Below are 17479 nucleotides of genomic sequence, written 5' to 3'. Positions count from 1 at the left end.
ATAATTTCCTTCCATCCCCCACTCCACAACCACTGCCTTGTTGTGACTAAACATTTAAAAGAGTTTGTTAAAAAAGCATGAATGTACAAGTCAAACGGGAAATTTCTTCACAGTGACATCTGAGCTCAGATTCGAGAAAGGTCCTGGTGGTTCGCGCCACTGCCTTGAGCCGTCAAATCTCGGCATTGAAAACAAGCGTACCTTTGCTTTGCACTTCAAAATAAGAGTTTCGTATGCAGCTTCCTTTGCCAAAATGAATAAAATAAGTACACATTAGGTTTGCTCTTTTGGCTTTTTACAGTTAATTTAAAAAAATGGTATCATTCAGAAGTAACGGTCTTTAAGAAATTTTCATTTTTTTACAATTAAGAACGCAAAAAAATTACTTCTTTTATTACTTCAACCGTATGTGACGGGTCTCTTCCTGCACACGCACGTACGTACTCTGGACTCTCACAGTGTGACGTATGCCCTGGCGCCCGGTTAGCTAGCTTCTAAGCTAGTTAGCTAGTTGTGGTTTCTAATTGCCAGTTAATACCAGCTAGAACTAGCTAGTAAGTGGCGTTTTCTTCCCTGGTTACTCTCAGCATCGACTATGGACGACGAAACCCACCCCAGAACCCTGTAAGTAGTTTTTCGTGTCCAGCAGTAACGTTGCGTGTCATTAGTTTCGCTATCGTCGGTATTCGGTGGCTAAATTAGCTACCCGTTGTTTTCTCAAACAACTGGACGACATAAACATTTAGCGTTTATGATCCACTACAGTCAGGTTAATTGACATACGAGTTAATTAATAAGTATATGTGAGTTATATATAAGTGTTAACAACTGTCTGTTAGATGTTACTAACATCGTTAAAAACAGACTACTGTAAGGAACTTCACTTCAAAAACTCATGATCCCCAATGATACTGTAATACCAGAAACGAAATACCCGTGGTTCACTTTTTCGAAGTAAATATAGCTGTAGCTTGTTTCCAGGAGTAAGTGGACTTCTTTTTATTTTTTCTCCTCTAGGTATGTGGGAAACCTCTCCAGGGATGTAACAGAAATTCTGATCCTGCAACTCTTCACCCAGATAGGACCGTGCAAAAGCTGTAAAATGATCACAGAGGTAAGCAGCGAAGGTTACTGGGTTATCTTGTTTTCTACGTTGTTGTCGTGTCTTAATGTTAACTCACAAGTTAATTGCAAATATAGCCTTCATTGTTGAGAAACCTGAAGACAATAAAAACATTTTCACTGAGTTGTAGTTTTAGTTGAGCCACACTGTTAATCTGTTGTGTCTGATCCTATCCTTACAGCACACGAGCAATGATCCCTATTGCTTTGTGGAGTTCTTTGAACACAGAGATGCTGCTGCAGCCCTTGCAGCCATGAATGGGAGGAAGATATTAGGAAAGGTAGGACATAGCTGCTCTAAAAGATTAAATGCAAAGTTATTAAGTTTATTTGTTGTGTTAATGCTTCTCATCCTTGAATATCATACAACATTGTTTTCCTGATTCTTCTTCACAGTTTTAAGTGCTATCTGTGAATTCTGTTTTCAGGAGGTTAAAGTAAACTGGGCCACTACTCCAAGTAGCCAGAAGAAAGACACATCCAGTGAGTGATCACCTATTGATTCCCCTACACCACCACGCACACAAACACACGTACACTCTGCTAGAATCAGAGTCTACTGGGGATTGGCAAATAGTTTGTTCACTATGTCCGTGTTTTCTTTTGTACTAGATCACTTCCATGTTTTTGTGGGTGATTTGAATCCAGAGATTACTACTGAGGATGTCAGGGTTGCGTTTGCACCATTTGGGAAAATATCGTAAGTTTTTACGTGTGTGTGTGAGTGTGAGAGTGTTTGTGTGTGTATTTTTTTTCTACTTGTCTTATGTGTAATACAATATGTTTCAGTGCAACCACTGATATTTTTTTTTCTTCCTCCCAGTCGGTTGAGAAACAGGTTTTATAGGTTGTAAAGGTGAAACAGAAAGTTGCATTGCACAATGAGGCCTGCATTTCTGACGCAATCTTTTTGGATGAAAGACAATTATATATTTGATTGTCAAGGACTGCAAATTTGCGCTTTGTGCACATCTTTTGGAGAGAAAAACGAACCAGACAACATAATGAATGTGTAACAGGAAAGGATTAACACTAGAATAGAATAGAATAGCATAGAATAGCCCTTTATTGTCACAAAGAGTATTGCTTACATTGAGTAGAAAAGGCCCCACATCGATGCATGTAAACATACTTAAACATGGAGAAACTTATACCTTTAAAATCAAGTCGTTGTTGTTTTTAGATATAGAGTGGCGACACTCTTGCATTGACAGTGTGGTCGGTCTATTATGTCTTTATTTTTATGACTGAACTGTCAGTTTTTTATGCATATGTAGGGTGTGGTAAGTAAACTGTACAGTATGTTAGCAAAATGTAAGCTGTGTATATATACCTGAACAGCTTTTAGTTTTGAGTCTCAGTGAAGTAATAGCACTTTGGTTATTTTACAGAAATGCTCATAGGATTGGACAGGAGCTTGAAGGCTAACAGCAAGGAACTGTTCACTCTGGAGACTCAGATGTAGTTTTTTTCTCTATTTATTCCATTCTTTCCATATGTCTTTATTTGTAGATGCCATGTATTAACATGACCTAGCTTAGATTAACAAATTCCAGTACAAAATGTCTTCCTCTAAATCTGTGTTTTTTGTCTTATTTTTAATTTGCATAGTGTTGTTTGTAGTGCCATGATCCTCTTCCAAAAATTCTGAAAATGTCAATTTCTCAAAATTTGCAGCTCCCCAAACTCCATACTCCATATTGGTGGTAAAGAATTGACCAGGAAAAATAAAGAAATCTGTTAACAGGCCATGTATGCCGTTTAATTCCTTTTTTCTCTTTTTGATCATTTCTATTTATCTCTGTCTGTAGTAAGAGTACGAACAGCAGCTTATAAGAATGCATGGTAATCCATAGCCATTTGCTCTGTGATTTTTAAATCTGTAGCCTACTGTTGTGAGGACTGAGCAAACAGTGGTGCTCTAGTGGTAAAGATCCATTAATACATCAGAAATGATTTAAAGACAGTACTGTAGGCTGCATGTATTTGTACTTGTTTTGCAAGTGTTGCTTTGAAGTTATATTACGAGTCAGTACAAGGTCATGATAGCTAATTTAGCTTAATGTAGGGCAGAGTAGAGGATTCACAGTTCATTGTGTTTTGCGTGGTTCCTTTTTTTGTTTTAGTGTAGAAGATTTAAACTTCAAAGTGCACTGAAGTTGTTCTCATTTCTCCTTCCAGGGATGCCCGAGTTGTGAAGGACATGACGACAGGCAAATCAAAGGGGTATGGATTTGTGTCCTTCTACAACAAACTGGTAAGGCTCCAGTGCGAGAACACAGACTGAAGGTTATTTCTATTTTCTGTTTCTTATCCTACTTGAATACATTCAAAACTCAATTATTAATAGTTAGTCTTATCCCAACTACAAGCATCTAGCATTACTAGTTTCCTATTTTAATCACCAGTTTCAGTTACTATTTTAAAATTAAAAAGAGTCATGCATGGCCACAAATGAGTTTTATAAATCTATCAAATCCATGAGTAATCGTTTGGCTTGGGTTTGCAGGATGCAGAGAATGCCATTATTAACATGTCGGGACAGTGGCTCGGAGGGCGCCAAATCAGGACTAACTGGGCTACGCGTAAACCTCCAGCTCCTAAGAGCACTCAGGACAGTGAGTATTGTCACATATCCAGTTTCGGCAGGTGCTATGATTACAAACTAACTGGCCACTTCAATAGGTATACCTTGCTAGTATTGGCTTGGACCCCCTTTTCCCCTCTGCCCGAGCATCAGTTGCTGCTTTGTTAGCTTGAATCCATGATGTGAATCTCCCGTTCTACCACATAAGATATGATAAGCTTTGTTGTTCTAATTCAGGAGGGATCCATACGGAAGAGGATTAGGGCCACTGGAGAAAAAAAAAAAAAGAAAGAAGTGGGCACGTCTTTTTTCTGCCTTCTTTTCCAGAATTCTGAGAAAAAGTCAGAATTCTTAAAAATGAAGAAAAAAAAGACATGCCCACTTCTTTTTGGCCCTAATCCTCTCGCGTAGATCCATGCATTCATGTTTTTCACACCAAATTCTGACCCTACCGTCTGAATGCTGCTGCAGATATTGAGATTAATCAGATCGGGAAACAGTCCAATCTTCTGTTTTCTGGTTTTTGGTGTAGCTGTGTGAATTGTAGCTGACAGGAATGTCATCCAATGCTGCTGTATCCCATCTAGTTGAAGGTGGTGCGTTCACAGACGCTCTTCTGCAAACCTTGATTACAATGAGTAGTTAAATGAGTTACTGTTGCATTTTTGCTCAGACAAATGACACTCATTGGATATTTCAGGGTTTTTTTTTTTTAGACTTATCTCTGTAAACACTTGAGATGGCTTTGGGAAAATTCCAGTAGATGGAAACTCAGACCAGCTTGTCTGGGACAAACAAAATGCCATGTTCAAAGTCACATAAATATATTTTATTCCCCATTCTGATGCTTGGTTTACTCAAATGCATTGAGTAGCTACCATGTGATTGACTGATTAGATATTTGCATTATCAAGCAGTTGAACAGGTGTACCTAATAAAGCAGCCAAAGAGTCTGTTATCAACGCATTTTGATATTGTATTTAAATATAGAAGAATAAATTCTCTTAATTTCCTTCACTTTTATCTTCACTTTCACCTTTTCATGAGTCACATTTGGGTGTAGTTTGATTTAAAAAAAAAAAACAGCAGCGCTTTTATGGGCATAAATTGCAGATTTGATTTGGATTTTATTATCAGCGTGAACTAAATGTGTAAATTATAATCATCTATTTAAAAATAATCTGTTTTTATTTCAGATGGTTCAAAGCAGCTGAGGTTTGATGACGTAGTGAATCAATCCAGTCCACAGAACTGCACTGTGTACTGTGGAGGGATCCAATCAGGGCTATCAGGCAAGTGTCACATTCTATAGATGCCATTGTTGCACCCTCTAGTCACACTGTAATAATAACTTTTTAAGTTGCCTCAAATGAACTAACCTTGTGAACCCTTTTTTTGAACTCTTGTTTATCTTATCCAGAACATCTAATGCGACAGACCTTCTCACCATTCGGTCAGATAATGGAAGTCCGGGTTTTCCCGGAGAAAGGATATTCTTTCATCAGGTAATACTTGATTCTGTTGCAGCATTTGGCCTCTAGGTGTCAATACAAGCACACTGCATGAGTCAGAGACCATTTATACCTTATTCAGTGTCAGCGATACTTGCTGTTATGTTTATTCAGCGTTCCTGCTTGTAGAACTCTGGATAAGAGAGAAAAATATCTCCACGTTGTTGTCCCTATGCAGTTTTCCAAAGCATTTCTAAAGTTTTTTAGTTTCGTTATGTTCATGTGGTGTTATTAAAGGAAGTTATTTAACATGCTGGTAAACATGTCCCTGTCTTAATGTTAAGTATAGGGCTTAAATTATTTATTTTAATTTTAAACTCCATCCAAGCTTAGCAGGAAACTTGGTTCTTTTTGTAATATGATATCAAATATGGTCTCAGCAGTATGAAAGTTAACTCTCCCTGTGATTTGTCTGGTAGAAAATCTGACTTTCAATCTACTCTTTTGCTTTGAAGGTTTTCCTCCCATGACAGTGCTGCCCATGCCATTGTTTCAGTAAATGGCACAGTCATTGAAGGACACGTAGTGAAGTGCTTCTGGGGCAAAGAATCACCCGACATGGCAAAAAGTCCACAGCAGGTAGAGAGAACGTGTGACATAAGTGGTGTTAAAATGTGCGTTTTATATGTCAAAATTGGTAGGAATGACTACACACTAGTCACACTAGAATCAGAATGTAGTTTATTGATGTCTTAACTTCCAAACCACAAAAACACCCTGAAACTCGTGACTTTGGCCACTCTTGAAATAATCTTGCTTTTAAGCCAGAATATAGAAAAAATGACACAAAAAAAGGAAAAGGAAATTTACTCATCAAAAAGTTTCTAGTGTCGTATTTTTGTTGTAGTGTTATTTTTGCTGTTAAATAAACAGGTAAGCGATTGTATATTTACTGTCATCTGGTGTCCTTCAGGTTGATTACAGTCAGTGGGGACAGTGGAACCAGGTCTACGGGAATCCGCAGCAGCAGCAGCAGCAGCAGCAGCAGCAGCAGCAGCAGCAGCAGTATGGGCAGTATGTGACCAATGGGTGGCAAATGCCCTCTTACAACATGTATGGCCAGACATGGAACCAGCAAGGTTTTGGAGTAGAGTGAGTTTGACTTTTGATATTTTGTATAACTACACTGTTTCACTTAAACACCACTTATTATATTTTAAGTAAAGAGAAGAACTGTCTCTTTGATTTGTTTTACAGCACACTTGATATTTTTGTCCATATTTGCACTAACTGGGTAACTGATATCATTTCAGGCAGTCCCAGTCAACAGCCTGGATGGGAGGCTTTGGATCTCCATCAGCCCAGGCCGCAGCCCCGCCTGGTACAGTCATGTCCAGCCTGGCCAACTTCGGCATGGCTGGCTACCAAACGCAGTAAGAAGGCCCTAACCTCAATGTAATACCAAGGCGACACAGCACTCTTACATTTGGACAGCTGCTGTGGTAAAAAAAAGAAGGGCGGGGCCATATTCACAAAGCCTTTCTAGCTAATAGTTGCTCCTACACAATTACAGTATACAACAGAAGGGAGCACACCCCTGTGCAATATTACATAAAGGTCAGGTGATCAGAGCTGTACTGTCCAACAGTAATTGTGTTACTTCTGAGTACAGCAGTATGGTATTTGCTCTCATGCAAAGTTAAAAATAAATGGTATATATTTCCTTTATAATAAATGTGTTCATCAGAGGAAATACCCTTTCAGTTCACGCAATAATGCTGTTAGTGATACAGTTTTGAATCTTTTGAAATCTAGGTAATATTGTACAGGTGTGTATTCGCTTTTGGTGTAGAGTGTATGATTTTAATCATAGTCAATTAAACTCAAAACATTTAAAAAATAAAAGAAAGTTTGTTCCATTATTATTCCTAATTCTGTTTTAAAAGAGGGGAAAAAAGTGCTCTTGGGCTTCTCAAGTAAAGCCAAACCAACTGTTTTTGTCTGAGTACGTGTTTAAGGACACGCTGTCCTTATGTGTGCTAGACCATGTGAAACATCGAGGATTCATGCCTACAGGGTAGAGATCTTGGCACAGAGACAGAACTTACAATGCCTTTCCTTTCATCACACATTTAACAGGTTGGCCAGTGGGCCAACCCATTAACCTCCTAGGACCTGGCGTCCACATATGTGGACATCACATTTTGGGTTATTTAGACCAAAATACTGAATTTTGCTCTACAAGCGCCTGATATCCACTTACGAGGACATTATACTGCTACTGTTCTATCAAAATTTTAAATATCCTCATATTTGGCTCTTATTTTTCTTAAAAACAAAAATAAGGTTAAAAAAAAATCTGGTAGTTCTTTGTTTTTACATTCATCGGGCCCCAATATGGCCAAATATCAAAGAGAAATTAAAAATGCATGCTGTGGAAGAGTTCAGGTCTTAGGAGGTTAAAACATCAATTTAGTACAAATTCTTTCATATTTTACAAAACAAAAGGGCCTTAGAGAAAATGTACGTGTAACATAGCACACACTTTTTAAATGCCACTATTATTATTATTATTATTTTAATCCAACAGCTCATGAGGATTAAAAACCGTGAAAACCTCAAACATACCAACATTAATATTTAAAAACCAAACTATGGCAATATTTTTTTTTTTTTTAGGTTGAAAGTTTATTTTCTGGTCGTGCTTGTCATTTTGGGGCGTAAAACAAGCCTTCACGCGAGTTCATGATAGATCGAGCAGGTAAATCCTCCATGGATTTGTGCTACACTGCACTGAGCCGCAAGAATGACCCACTCAACATTGGTCTGGACCTTCAGGGAATAAAATATCCAGACTTTTAGTCCTGTTTTAATGTTTTAAGTCAAAAATGCTTTGTGAATAGAGGCCCTGGAATGGTAGTTTACCTTTCCATTATATGTGAAGAAACTCTTTGTACAACAACTGTGGCTTTAAAGGCGATTCGGGTGGGAAATGGGATTGTGTACCAAGAAGATTTCACCTACACAGGTCTAAAAGCAAAAAATTATTAGAATTTTCATGTTTTTTGTTGTTGTCGTTTTTGTTTTTTAAATCCGATTCCCAGACTTCAGTGAATTTTAGTTTACTCTGTACTGCAGCCAAGATGGACTAATTCATAATGTCTCAAAGGAACGGCTGCAGCACCCAATCTCTGTATATAGAAAGTATTGTAAAAACTGCTTAACCCCCCAAACTTTGTAAAGGTAACAAACCCTGCTGTGCTGATTCTGGGGCTGGTTTCCTAGAGGAATGCTGACTCTTAAACGTTTTTGTCCGATTCTTCCTCTGTGTTAATGCCATCATTTAAAACCACTTCTTTCCAGTGGCTTTGAATTGTCTGCATAGAGTTGTAGAGTGAATTTTGTACTATAACCAGCCCTAGTTTTATTGCATAATTCAAATATTATGGTTTAGTTACCCATTAGCATAAAGAAAAGCTCAAATGTTTTAGGATCACAAAGAATTATTTTACTTTTATTCTGAAAGCGGAGGGTCTCCTAAGTGCACGTATCACTGTTTTGTTAATGTGGCAGAAACTTCCCCTTACACATTCTGAGTTTCGGTTTAAAGAATATTGACACGTCTCGGGTAGATCATAAAACCCGCTGAGAAATTACGACAGAAGGATTTCTCACAAACATCCTGCAATTTTGGATTTTATTTGTGTTTGTGCCATTTGTACAGAATATCGCACTCCCTGTTTGCTACCTGCTCATTCTGTAGTGCTAGCCAACAAACCTGATACAGATTTTGTTTGTTTTCATTTGCGCTGGGGTTTTCATTGAATTAAACAGGGTCTTGTTTGTCTAGAGTGTAAATACAAACCTTGATCACAAAACTTAAACTGATGTACATACTGTAGGTAGAATGTTACAAAGTTAATCTCCATCATTAAATTTAAGCAATATAGTTTGTGAATGAGCCTTAATTGATTTGTTGGTAAATTCTGAATTTGTTATTTAAAGATGCTCCATTTTAAATCTAAATTATCTTCCTTTTGATTTTTCCTCATTTTAAGTTTTGTGCCATTTTCAGGATGTAGCAGGAAGCAGGTGATGTATCAACTTGAACTGCACGCTAATGACATGTAATATATTTGTTGCTTAAACTATTGAATGTAATGACGATTTGCTTTTTTTGACCATTATACACATAAATTGAACAACAGATGTGATGTTTATATAATAATAAAGGATTGAATCGATTTCACATTTAATGGAAAAACTCAACAAAGTCACGTCAAATAAAGAAAGCTTTGAACCTTTGAGTGTTCGGTACATTTATTGAGGACTAATAAATGCTGCTGCAGGAAACCATATATTCACTGCCTACCAGACACAATAAATGACAATTATTAAACTTTAGATTAATATAGAAGACAACACGTTTCACACATTTGCTCAAAATCTTTCTGCCCTTTTTATTGTTTACTGTACTTGGATAATAGACTTATTTTTGGTATCTGCCAGCATTCACTTTTGACTGCTAGTGTCCTATCAGCAGATAATGATGACATTAGCTATTGTTTGTTTGATGTCTCAGTTATGTGTTATGTTATAGTTTTTATAATACTTAACACATGTATTAAACCTCTTGTAAAACAAGAAAATACAAATCTATCAAAACTTGTTTAGAACCAAAAATCATTGAATTCACATTTTTATACCCAAATTGGAACCAACAAACTGGACTAATCAGAAAAAAATCAAACATAACATCGAACCACTAAATTAACTAATTTTGCAACTTAAGCAAAAACAATGTGTTTTACTACTTTTCTTGTAAAATGGTACATTCATGGAAAATTCACAGACAACAATAATTATATTTTAATATTATTTTGGTGAGTTAACCATCACAAAAACGTAAACATAGTTTTGTTATTACCTGCCCTGGTATTTTAAGACAGCTGTGGTATAAAGCTTACATTTGGTGGTGGTCTAATAAATTTGTTAAACACTGTGTATTAAGCTTTATTCATTTTGTATGTTTAAATTGATCTTCCTTTAAAGATGGTGTGAGAGCTGAAAGATTTACTGAAACAAAAATTGAGAAAATAATTGTTGCAAGATTTCAAACACTGGTATCATTTCATAGTGAGTGCATCCCAATGTGATGAGTATGATTATTACACCTTGGCATGGTGTTGAAAAATTGAGCCATTTCGCTAACCCGTATAAACTATAAAATTGGCCAACAGATATTGAGCAAATGTAAGCGAATGTGAACTGTCATCAATAGATTAAAGCAAAGTATTCACTTGGAATTTAGTTGATATATGTATTGCCCAGAATTGGATTATATTACACAACTTCTCTATTTAAGTATATTGTATTACATACACAACACTAATGCGTAACATAACATAACATTTTATATATATATATTTAAACTGTGCAGTCAGCTAGTAGACAAAATATTATTTATACAATTTACATATCTGCATGATTTCTGTTCTTTCAATATTGAAATGTCGTATTGTCAGTACTTTATTTAACATGTATATTAGGAAGTTTTTATCCAGTTGTTTTCCTCAGAGGTTAATTACATACATCACTTGCTGGTGGAGCTGTGCACTGCTTGCCTTTGGGATGACATCTCTGGCGTCTGTTGTGCTGTCTTCACTGACCAAAGTCATGACTATCTGAGACAGTTTCATCCTTCTGGATAAGGGCAATTTAAAATTAATCGTTGTGTGTTTGTAAGACTGCAACCAAGAAAGTCTACTCTCATTTTCTAGATACTACAACACACTCGGTAGCTTGAATGTACTCTTCTGAAGCTGTTTAAGATTTCTAACATGTAATCTTGCTGTTTATAGGTGATGTTTGCTCACATCGTTACTGGTCACGGTTTCTTTGCTGTTGCAGCGTCATTAGCTTTCCCTTGTAATCCCAGTTTCTCCATAATCAGCTCAGTCTGGGACGCAATGCCTGCCACGGAGCTTTCAAGGTGAAGAACCTGTTTGGCCAGACTTTCGTGGCAATAGAAAGGTAATTCAGTTAAATGTATTACTCTGGTTAGGAGAATGAGATAAGTGCATTCCCAGGTTAAGTTTAAAATTTGTCCCACCTCAAGAAATGTTCCCGCTCCACAAAGGTTTGACTGGAATTACTCTTGTGCTCGTTGGATTTGACAGGAGGCTTCTCGTGTAATTCCATCTGATAGTTCATTCCGAGATTGTTGATTTCGGCACTGAGAGCCTCCTGACAAAAACGCAAAAGCATAAGAAACATTTATTTTGTTAGTGGGCAATCAAAATAAGAAATGATCAGAAAAAAAATTATAAATATGAACATAGTCATATTTATTTTTTAATGTGCACAAACCCTCTTTTGCTCCAGCTCGGCTTTCATCCACCTTTGTTCGTCTTTATCTAGAATTTTGTTCCCGTCGCGGTCAAACTTGGAGAAGGCCGCGTTTATTTCTTGATCGCCATGTCCCATCCTTCAAAATCATCACAGAAGTGAGGCTCAGGTTTAACAGTAAAATAATCAAGTGTTCCTTTTAGATATTTTGTCACTTACTCTTTAAGAGTTTCTCTGAAGTCCTGAAATTCAAGATCTCCAGATCCAGAGTGTAGAACCTTCTGAACATCTGATATTTTCTCTTTTTTAAGCTTCAGCTTCATAAATGTCTTCATGTAGCTCTGATTTACAAGAAAAGTCTGGTAAAACATCATCCATAAATATGTCTAGTTTTATGTCAGTTTCCTTGAATTTGCTTTTACCTGTTTAAAAATGTCAGTAATTTGTAGTTCATCTTTTTCAGAGAGCTCCTGCTTCACCTCTGCATATGTGTCATTTATGATGGCCAGGAACATGTTCTGAGGGAAAAATACACAAGATAATGTGACTTCTCGGATCAGATGCTTTTATTATCAGTTATCTCGTGCAGAAGCATGACTTACCAGCAGAACAAAGAAAACAAAAAACACATAAGTGACAAAGTAGATCGGCCCAAGGACTCTGTTAGCGCTGTCGATGGCATCGAAATCAAAGTCTCCAAGAATAATTCGGAACTGTGTGAAGCTGTGGGGTGGACAAAAATGGTAAAGAACTACTAATCAACTGATACTCGTTACAATTAAAACCCTTCAACCTGCCATTGTTTTCAACACGACTTACATGCACTTTACAAAGGTGCTGAATGTTTGAACCTGCATTCCAAAGAGCAAATATCCGAGTTGAGCATAAGCAAAGAACACGATGAAGAACATGATGGCGAATCCGAAGATGTCTTTGGCACATCGGCCCAGCGTGGAGGACAGCTGATTCATGGTCTTACTGAAACTGATGTACTTAAAAATCTACAAGGACGAGAAGAAAGCACACATTCTCTGGAGACGCCAAAGCAAAATCGCACAAGCAATATGTTGGACTGAAAGGTGTCAGTTCTTTACCTTGATCCATGCGAAAAACAGGTTAACCGCATTCATGTTGTTATACTGGGTTTGCCAGAATGCCAGAAATTCAAAATCTGGATAGATGTTAGGATTTTTCAGCAGATTCCCAAGCAAGCTGTCCACTTTGATGGTCCGAAATACATTGAATATGATGGCAACAATGGCAAGCTGTGAAGAAGGTTGTTAGTTTTTAGAAGGCCCTGAAAAATCTGATAAAATGACATGTTTGAACCATCTTTTCTTACCAATATGACAACAATGTCTAGTATGTTCCAGATGCTATTGAAATAGGAGAACTTGTGTATTTTCAGCTCAAGAATCTCCTCCACAATGTAGTAGAAGATGAATACACAGAAGAGCAACTCGCAGCCTAGGATGAAGTAGTCCCAGGTCGTTATGTAGCGAATCAGTTTGACTGTTCGGATCTGGTAGGAAGGGATGGCTCCACCGGTCGCTGGGAATTCAACCACCAACCTGAAGAAGCATATGACACTTTGGTCAACCACTGGATGGGTATCAGCAGGTGGGTAAAAGTGCAATGGGCAGCAATGCTCCTTACGTGATGACGCAGAACAAGTTGATGTTCGCGTTGTAAGTGGAGAAGTCGATGAAGACTGCTCTGGTTCCTCTGTCCAGCCAAAGGTTGTTCTGTAGCTCTGTCAGTATGTTGGCGCTCTCCTCTTGTGTGCGACTCAGGTCTTGATAGTATCCTGCTCCACTGTAGGTGGCCACCAAGCCCCAGTAAGAGGAACCCTTTATGTCTTTCTCTGTGTGGTAGGTCCAGCTGCAGCGGAAAAACACAAATACTTAGAACACTAAATTGTGCTTCTGCACTTCTTTGTATGTCATTAACAAAGCAGTGAGTGAATTACGCAGAGCCGTTGATGAGGCCGAAGCTCTGCTCGTCTTCCTTCTGGTTAGTGTAAACAGCGAAACAGCCTTTGATCCCATTTTTGAAGTCACTGTAGACAGTGCAGGAGTTGTTCTTGATCTTGATCTGCCTCATCCTGGGGACACCCAGCAGCATGTTCTCGTAGTAGATGAAAGACGTGTTTCCGCTTTCCAAGGGCTGGTTATTGTACCACGTTGTCCAGTAGAGTCCGTTCAACAGTGGGCCCTGGGCAAACTTTTCATAAAAAGAAAGAGTTTGATTTGTACCTTTCTTTGTGTTCTTAGTGATTTTTACCCCTCAGCCTGAAAGGTTTGGGGTATTGCTGTCACCCTGCAGGCAACGGGGGAAATAGACTGGTAGGCAAGCGTCAGGTGGTGTGGACACCCAACTTTGTAAACCCAATAACTCAAAAATGAGCCGACGTAGGATTTTCAAATTGATACCATCAACTAAAAAAAACATCTACAAAAAGTCAAGACAAAAGTTTGGATAATTAAGTTCATCTCTGGCTCATTTACACAGTGTATCTTTTTCCTGTCTCCCTCCCTGAGCCTGGTTGTGCCACAGCTGTCTCCCTGTTGAAAGAGACTTTTTCCTTTCCACAGTCAACAAGTGCTTGACGTCTGATTGTTGGGGTTTTCTCTGTATTGATATAGGGACCTTACCTTATAATATAAAGTACCTTGAGGTGACTGTTGTTGTTACTTGGCGCTATATAAATAAAATTAAATTGAACTGAATATCACTGAACCTAACTTCAAGGTTAGGGTCAATGATAGAGGTTACGTTTTCTGAAAATCTTGTGAGTGCATTTACTCGGGAAGGCTATCATATAGGCTTTTCCTAGACGATCTCTGACACTTTGGTAACCTTGATACAATTCATGCATTTTTTTTTAAATTTTGCATGTTTCTCAAGGGTGCAGCATGATATGTAGCTACCAGTGTCACTGTGTCAGTAAATTAAACAACTGACATTAAAAGCTTTTCCCAGTTTTCATAATGATAACTGATCTCCTATGGATTTCCAGGCCAGGGCACAATTTGATAGCAGAAGATGCCCCACACTTATTGTTTCAATTTATGTGAACATGGCCTGGAATGATCTGTCAATATTGCTGCAGCTTGTAGTCAAAGTGACAATACAATTCAAAAGACTGACTCAAATTTTGCATAGATTTGAATTTTTTGAGTTTTTTTATTTGTTACCAATTATAAGTAAGGAGAGCTGATGTGTTTAAGTCTGAAACTAGGTCTGAAACTTACCAGGCAGGATCACTGGAAACCAAGCTTCTTATTTTTAGGCCTAGTAAAACAACTACACATTTCTTTATGGGGTTGGAAGGACATATTTTTATATTCCTGCATGTACTAATAAACATATCAGTAACAATTAACAGTATTGCTAAAATCTTGAGCGTGTGGGAAAAGATATGAAAGAACCAGTAACACAAACATCACTGCTTGATCATTTTAAGTGATGTGGTAATGCTGGGAAGAACATATCGTACTTAAGGAATAATCCGTTTTTATAATTGTTTTTATGATGTTTCCATTTGAGTTCAGGCACTGATATACATGTTCGGTTAAATGAATCATATAGTTCCTCAAAATTTTGAGAACATCTCAGCTTTGAAGGTAATGAAAAAAATGTTGATGAAAAGAAAGAAACATTTAGTAGCAGAAAAATCACTACCATGGGAAAAACGAACGTGTAGGAAAACTTACAGTCCAGAAGTCAGCCATGGAGCCAATAGACTGAAACGTAACCCCACTGCTACTGGGTGTATTCACAAACAGGTTCGTCATGGCGTTAGTGTAATAGTAGGCGCTTGAGCTGGTCATCCCATATGTCACTGAAAGACAACGTAATCACATCGTTAATGCCTGGTCATTGGTTCCTATCTGGCTTTGGTCAGGCTCAGCTCTGAATGTTGCTCCATTCAGTTTTCTGAGATAAGACTCGAATGCTGACACGCAAACCTGCATTGAAGACTTGTTGTTTGGCTTTTTTTTTTTTTTTGCTTTGTTTTTACATCTCTTTAGCTATCAAACAGATCCAGATGAGAGGCCGTAATTTGTTTGAAGAGGGAGCATGCTGTCCTGACGCAAATAGTCTCGTCAAACAGTGTAAATCTAACCCAGACAAAGGATGACGCTAAAAGCTCTTATCGCTAAAAGGCACATCCCTTTCACTCCTAGCTGGACAATGGCTTTTGGGAAAGAAAAATGGGAAGGCTATTTTGTAGAAGCCATTAAAGCAACGGGGATACTTTTAATGTTAAATCAACAGTCCAAAGTGCCCTAACAGCCTGTCAAACACTGAGCACTTTAAAGTGATCAGTAATGCAAATACAGTGTTTGAAAATAGACTGTTTTAGATGTGTTTGGATGTGTATCCCATATTTCAATGACAACATTATGCAAATTAAATACAGGATATTTTTTGGTAAGTAAAAATGTGTCTGAATAACTTCTTTTTGTAAATGTAGGAAAACATTTTTCATATCATAAGATTAAGCGTGGCCAGGAAGAAGGAATTAAAGTTATTGACCAGAGTGTTGAACATTAAGCATTCATTAAGCATATTGAACATTCAGTCAAAACTTTTGAGATCAGTGATGAACAGAAATGTTGATGTGGAGTACTCACGGAGGCATATGTCCACCAGGAAAAAGATGTAGACCAGCAGCTCCCGCAGCGTGGTTCGGATAAACTGCTCTCTGTTGTCGGAGGTGTTTTCGGTCAGCGTTGTCCCCCACAGTGCTACGGAAAATAGAAGTTTAAATCATCAATATGTAATTACATGACACAAGCTTTTTTTGTTTTTTGGCTGGTCTGTCAAGCAGAAGTATACCAGGCTTCGACTGGTTTTACTCGTACTTGTTACACTGCTCATACAGCTGAGATTCGAAGAAGAAATGTCAACATGAGGTAGATTCAAATGCGTTCTTGCCTTTGATAAAGCAGCAGCAGCCTCTTCGTTTCTTCAGACTTTGGTCTTTGGTTGGTGGGTCCTCTGAGAGCACTACCGGGGTATCCAGGTTGTACAGGCTATTCATGTTCCCCTCGAAGTGGGGTTTGGGGTTGAAGACAGTGGTGACCCGGGGGAAGGGTGGAGGGGAGCTACAGTAGCCCTGGTTCACCCAGCCCCCATTACCTACTTTGTCCAACTCAAAGTCCACTTGCCCAGTCAGGTGGCTCTCAGCCCGATTGTTCAGGGTCTTCATGGTGCAAGACGCGTGTGTTTCTCTGTGTGGAACTTCTGGTGTTTCGATTAAAGAGGAAAGAGAAGTGTCGGCAGCTTTTGAACACCTGCTGGAGAGGTGGATGACATCAGCTGTGTTGAGGGAGGAGCTGCTGGTCTACTGTTGTAGTGTTGAATTGAGACCCTTTGAAACACATTGACGTAACAGCACAGTAGGTGTTCTGCTAAAACACAGCATTGACATACTGGTTTCTATATGTTGGTTGTTTGGATACTTAAATATAATGCAGAACAATAACTAACATTGTTTGGTTTTCCATTTTATTAAATTAGAAAAAAAGAAGCACTCAGAGAGCGCAAACCTCCACCAAGGTAGCTCACTCTCTGGGCACTCCTTACTTTGGGGTGGTGGACGGATGTTTAGTTTGATTATGTAAACATTATGTAGGAGTAGTTAATGGATTGATTGTGAATAAGTCAAGATCATTATATAATATTATACCACAGTGTATTTCAAAATTAACTAGGCAGCTCATTCTCTCTCTAAAGGCAGATATGAAATGGAAAAGTGAGGTCAGAGGTCAAATGTGAGATGATAGTTCAATGCAAACTTTAATGTGATATTTAGAATACATATATACTGGTATCATAAATGTTGCCAATACAAACAAAGGCAGTAGATATTATGTGAAACTGTATTTGACCCTGAAGAAGAGGTCAGAGGTCTAATGTTGGGTTATATAGCACAATGCCAACAATGGCAATAAGAAACATC

The 17479-nt window shown here is 38.1% G+C and overlaps 2 protein-coding genes across 2 annotated transcripts; one reads left to right on the top strand and one right to left on the bottom strand.

The window, feature by feature from the left end:
* Positions 1-428: 428 nt before the first annotated feature.
* Positions 429-9465, top strand: tial1 (TIA1 cytotoxic granule-associated RNA binding protein-like 1). The gene is made up of 12 exons (XM_006798992.3): positions 429-624; positions 1018-1114; positions 1305-1403; positions 1551-1605; positions 1735-1822; positions 3304-3379; positions 3632-3740; positions 4906-5001; positions 5130-5214; positions 5676-5799; positions 6134-6312; positions 6474-9465. Exons 1-12 carry the CDS (start codon positions 596-598, stop codon positions 6595-6597), a joined length of 1161 nt encoding a protein of 386 aa, XP_006799055.2. The 5' UTR covers positions 429-595; the 3' UTR covers positions 6598-9465.
* A 1044-nt stretch (positions 9466-10509) lies between these two features.
* On the bottom strand, positions 10510-16726 carry pkd2l1 (polycystic kidney disease 2-like 1). The gene is made up of 14 exons (XM_006798991.3): positions 16453-16726; positions 16149-16262; positions 15225-15352; positions 13478-13731; positions 13165-13389; positions 12851-13079; positions 12603-12773; positions 12328-12509; positions 12111-12231; positions 11931-12026; positions 11728-11849; positions 11530-11647; positions 11273-11406; positions 10510-11174 (listed from the first exon to the last, which is right to left on the bottom strand). The coding sequence occupies exons 1-14, from the start codon at positions 16724-16726 to the stop codon at positions 11048-11050; spliced, it is 2295 nt and encodes a 764-aa protein (XP_006799054.2). The 3' UTR covers positions 10510-11047.
* Positions 16727-17479: the final 753 nt, after the last annotated feature.

This window comes from Neolamprologus brichardi, chromosome 13 (genome assembly GCF_056152115.1).
Source record: "Neolamprologus brichardi isolate AB-2024 chromosome 13, ASM5615211v1, whole genome shotgun sequence".
Classification (NCBI taxonomy): domain Eukaryota; kingdom Metazoa; phylum Chordata; class Actinopteri; order Cichliformes; family Cichlidae; genus Neolamprologus; species Neolamprologus brichardi.
The sequence above is the reverse complement of the archived record's forward strand: the minus strand, read 5'-3'. Positions and strand labels throughout refer to the sequence as shown.

Bases quoted from the DNA above. Each gene is read 5' to 3' on its own strand.
- pkd2l1 (XM_006798991.3), bottom strand. From the start codon at position 16,726: ATGAAGACCCTGAACAATCGGGCTGAGAGCCACCTGACTGGGCAAGTG. The intron at 12,510-12,602 runs GTAAAGAACTGA...TCGTCCTTGTAG, and splicing joins TGTTTTTCGCATGGATCAAG to ATTTTTAAGTACATCAGTTT. The intron at 12,027-12,110 runs GTAAGTCATGCT...TTTTTCCCTCAG, and splicing joins TTGTTTTCTTTGTTCTGCTG to AACATGTTCCTGGCCATCAT.
- tial1 (XM_006798992.3), top strand. From the start codon at position 596: ATGGACGACGAAACCCACCCCAGAACCCT. The intron at 1,115-1,304 runs GTAAGCAGCGAA...CTATCCTTACAG, and splicing joins GCTGTAAAATGATCACAGAG to CACACGAGCAATGATCCCTA. The intron at 1,606-1,734 runs GTGAGTGATCAC...CTTTTGTACTAG, and splicing joins CCAGAAGAAAGACACATCCA to ATCACTTCCATGTTTTTGTG.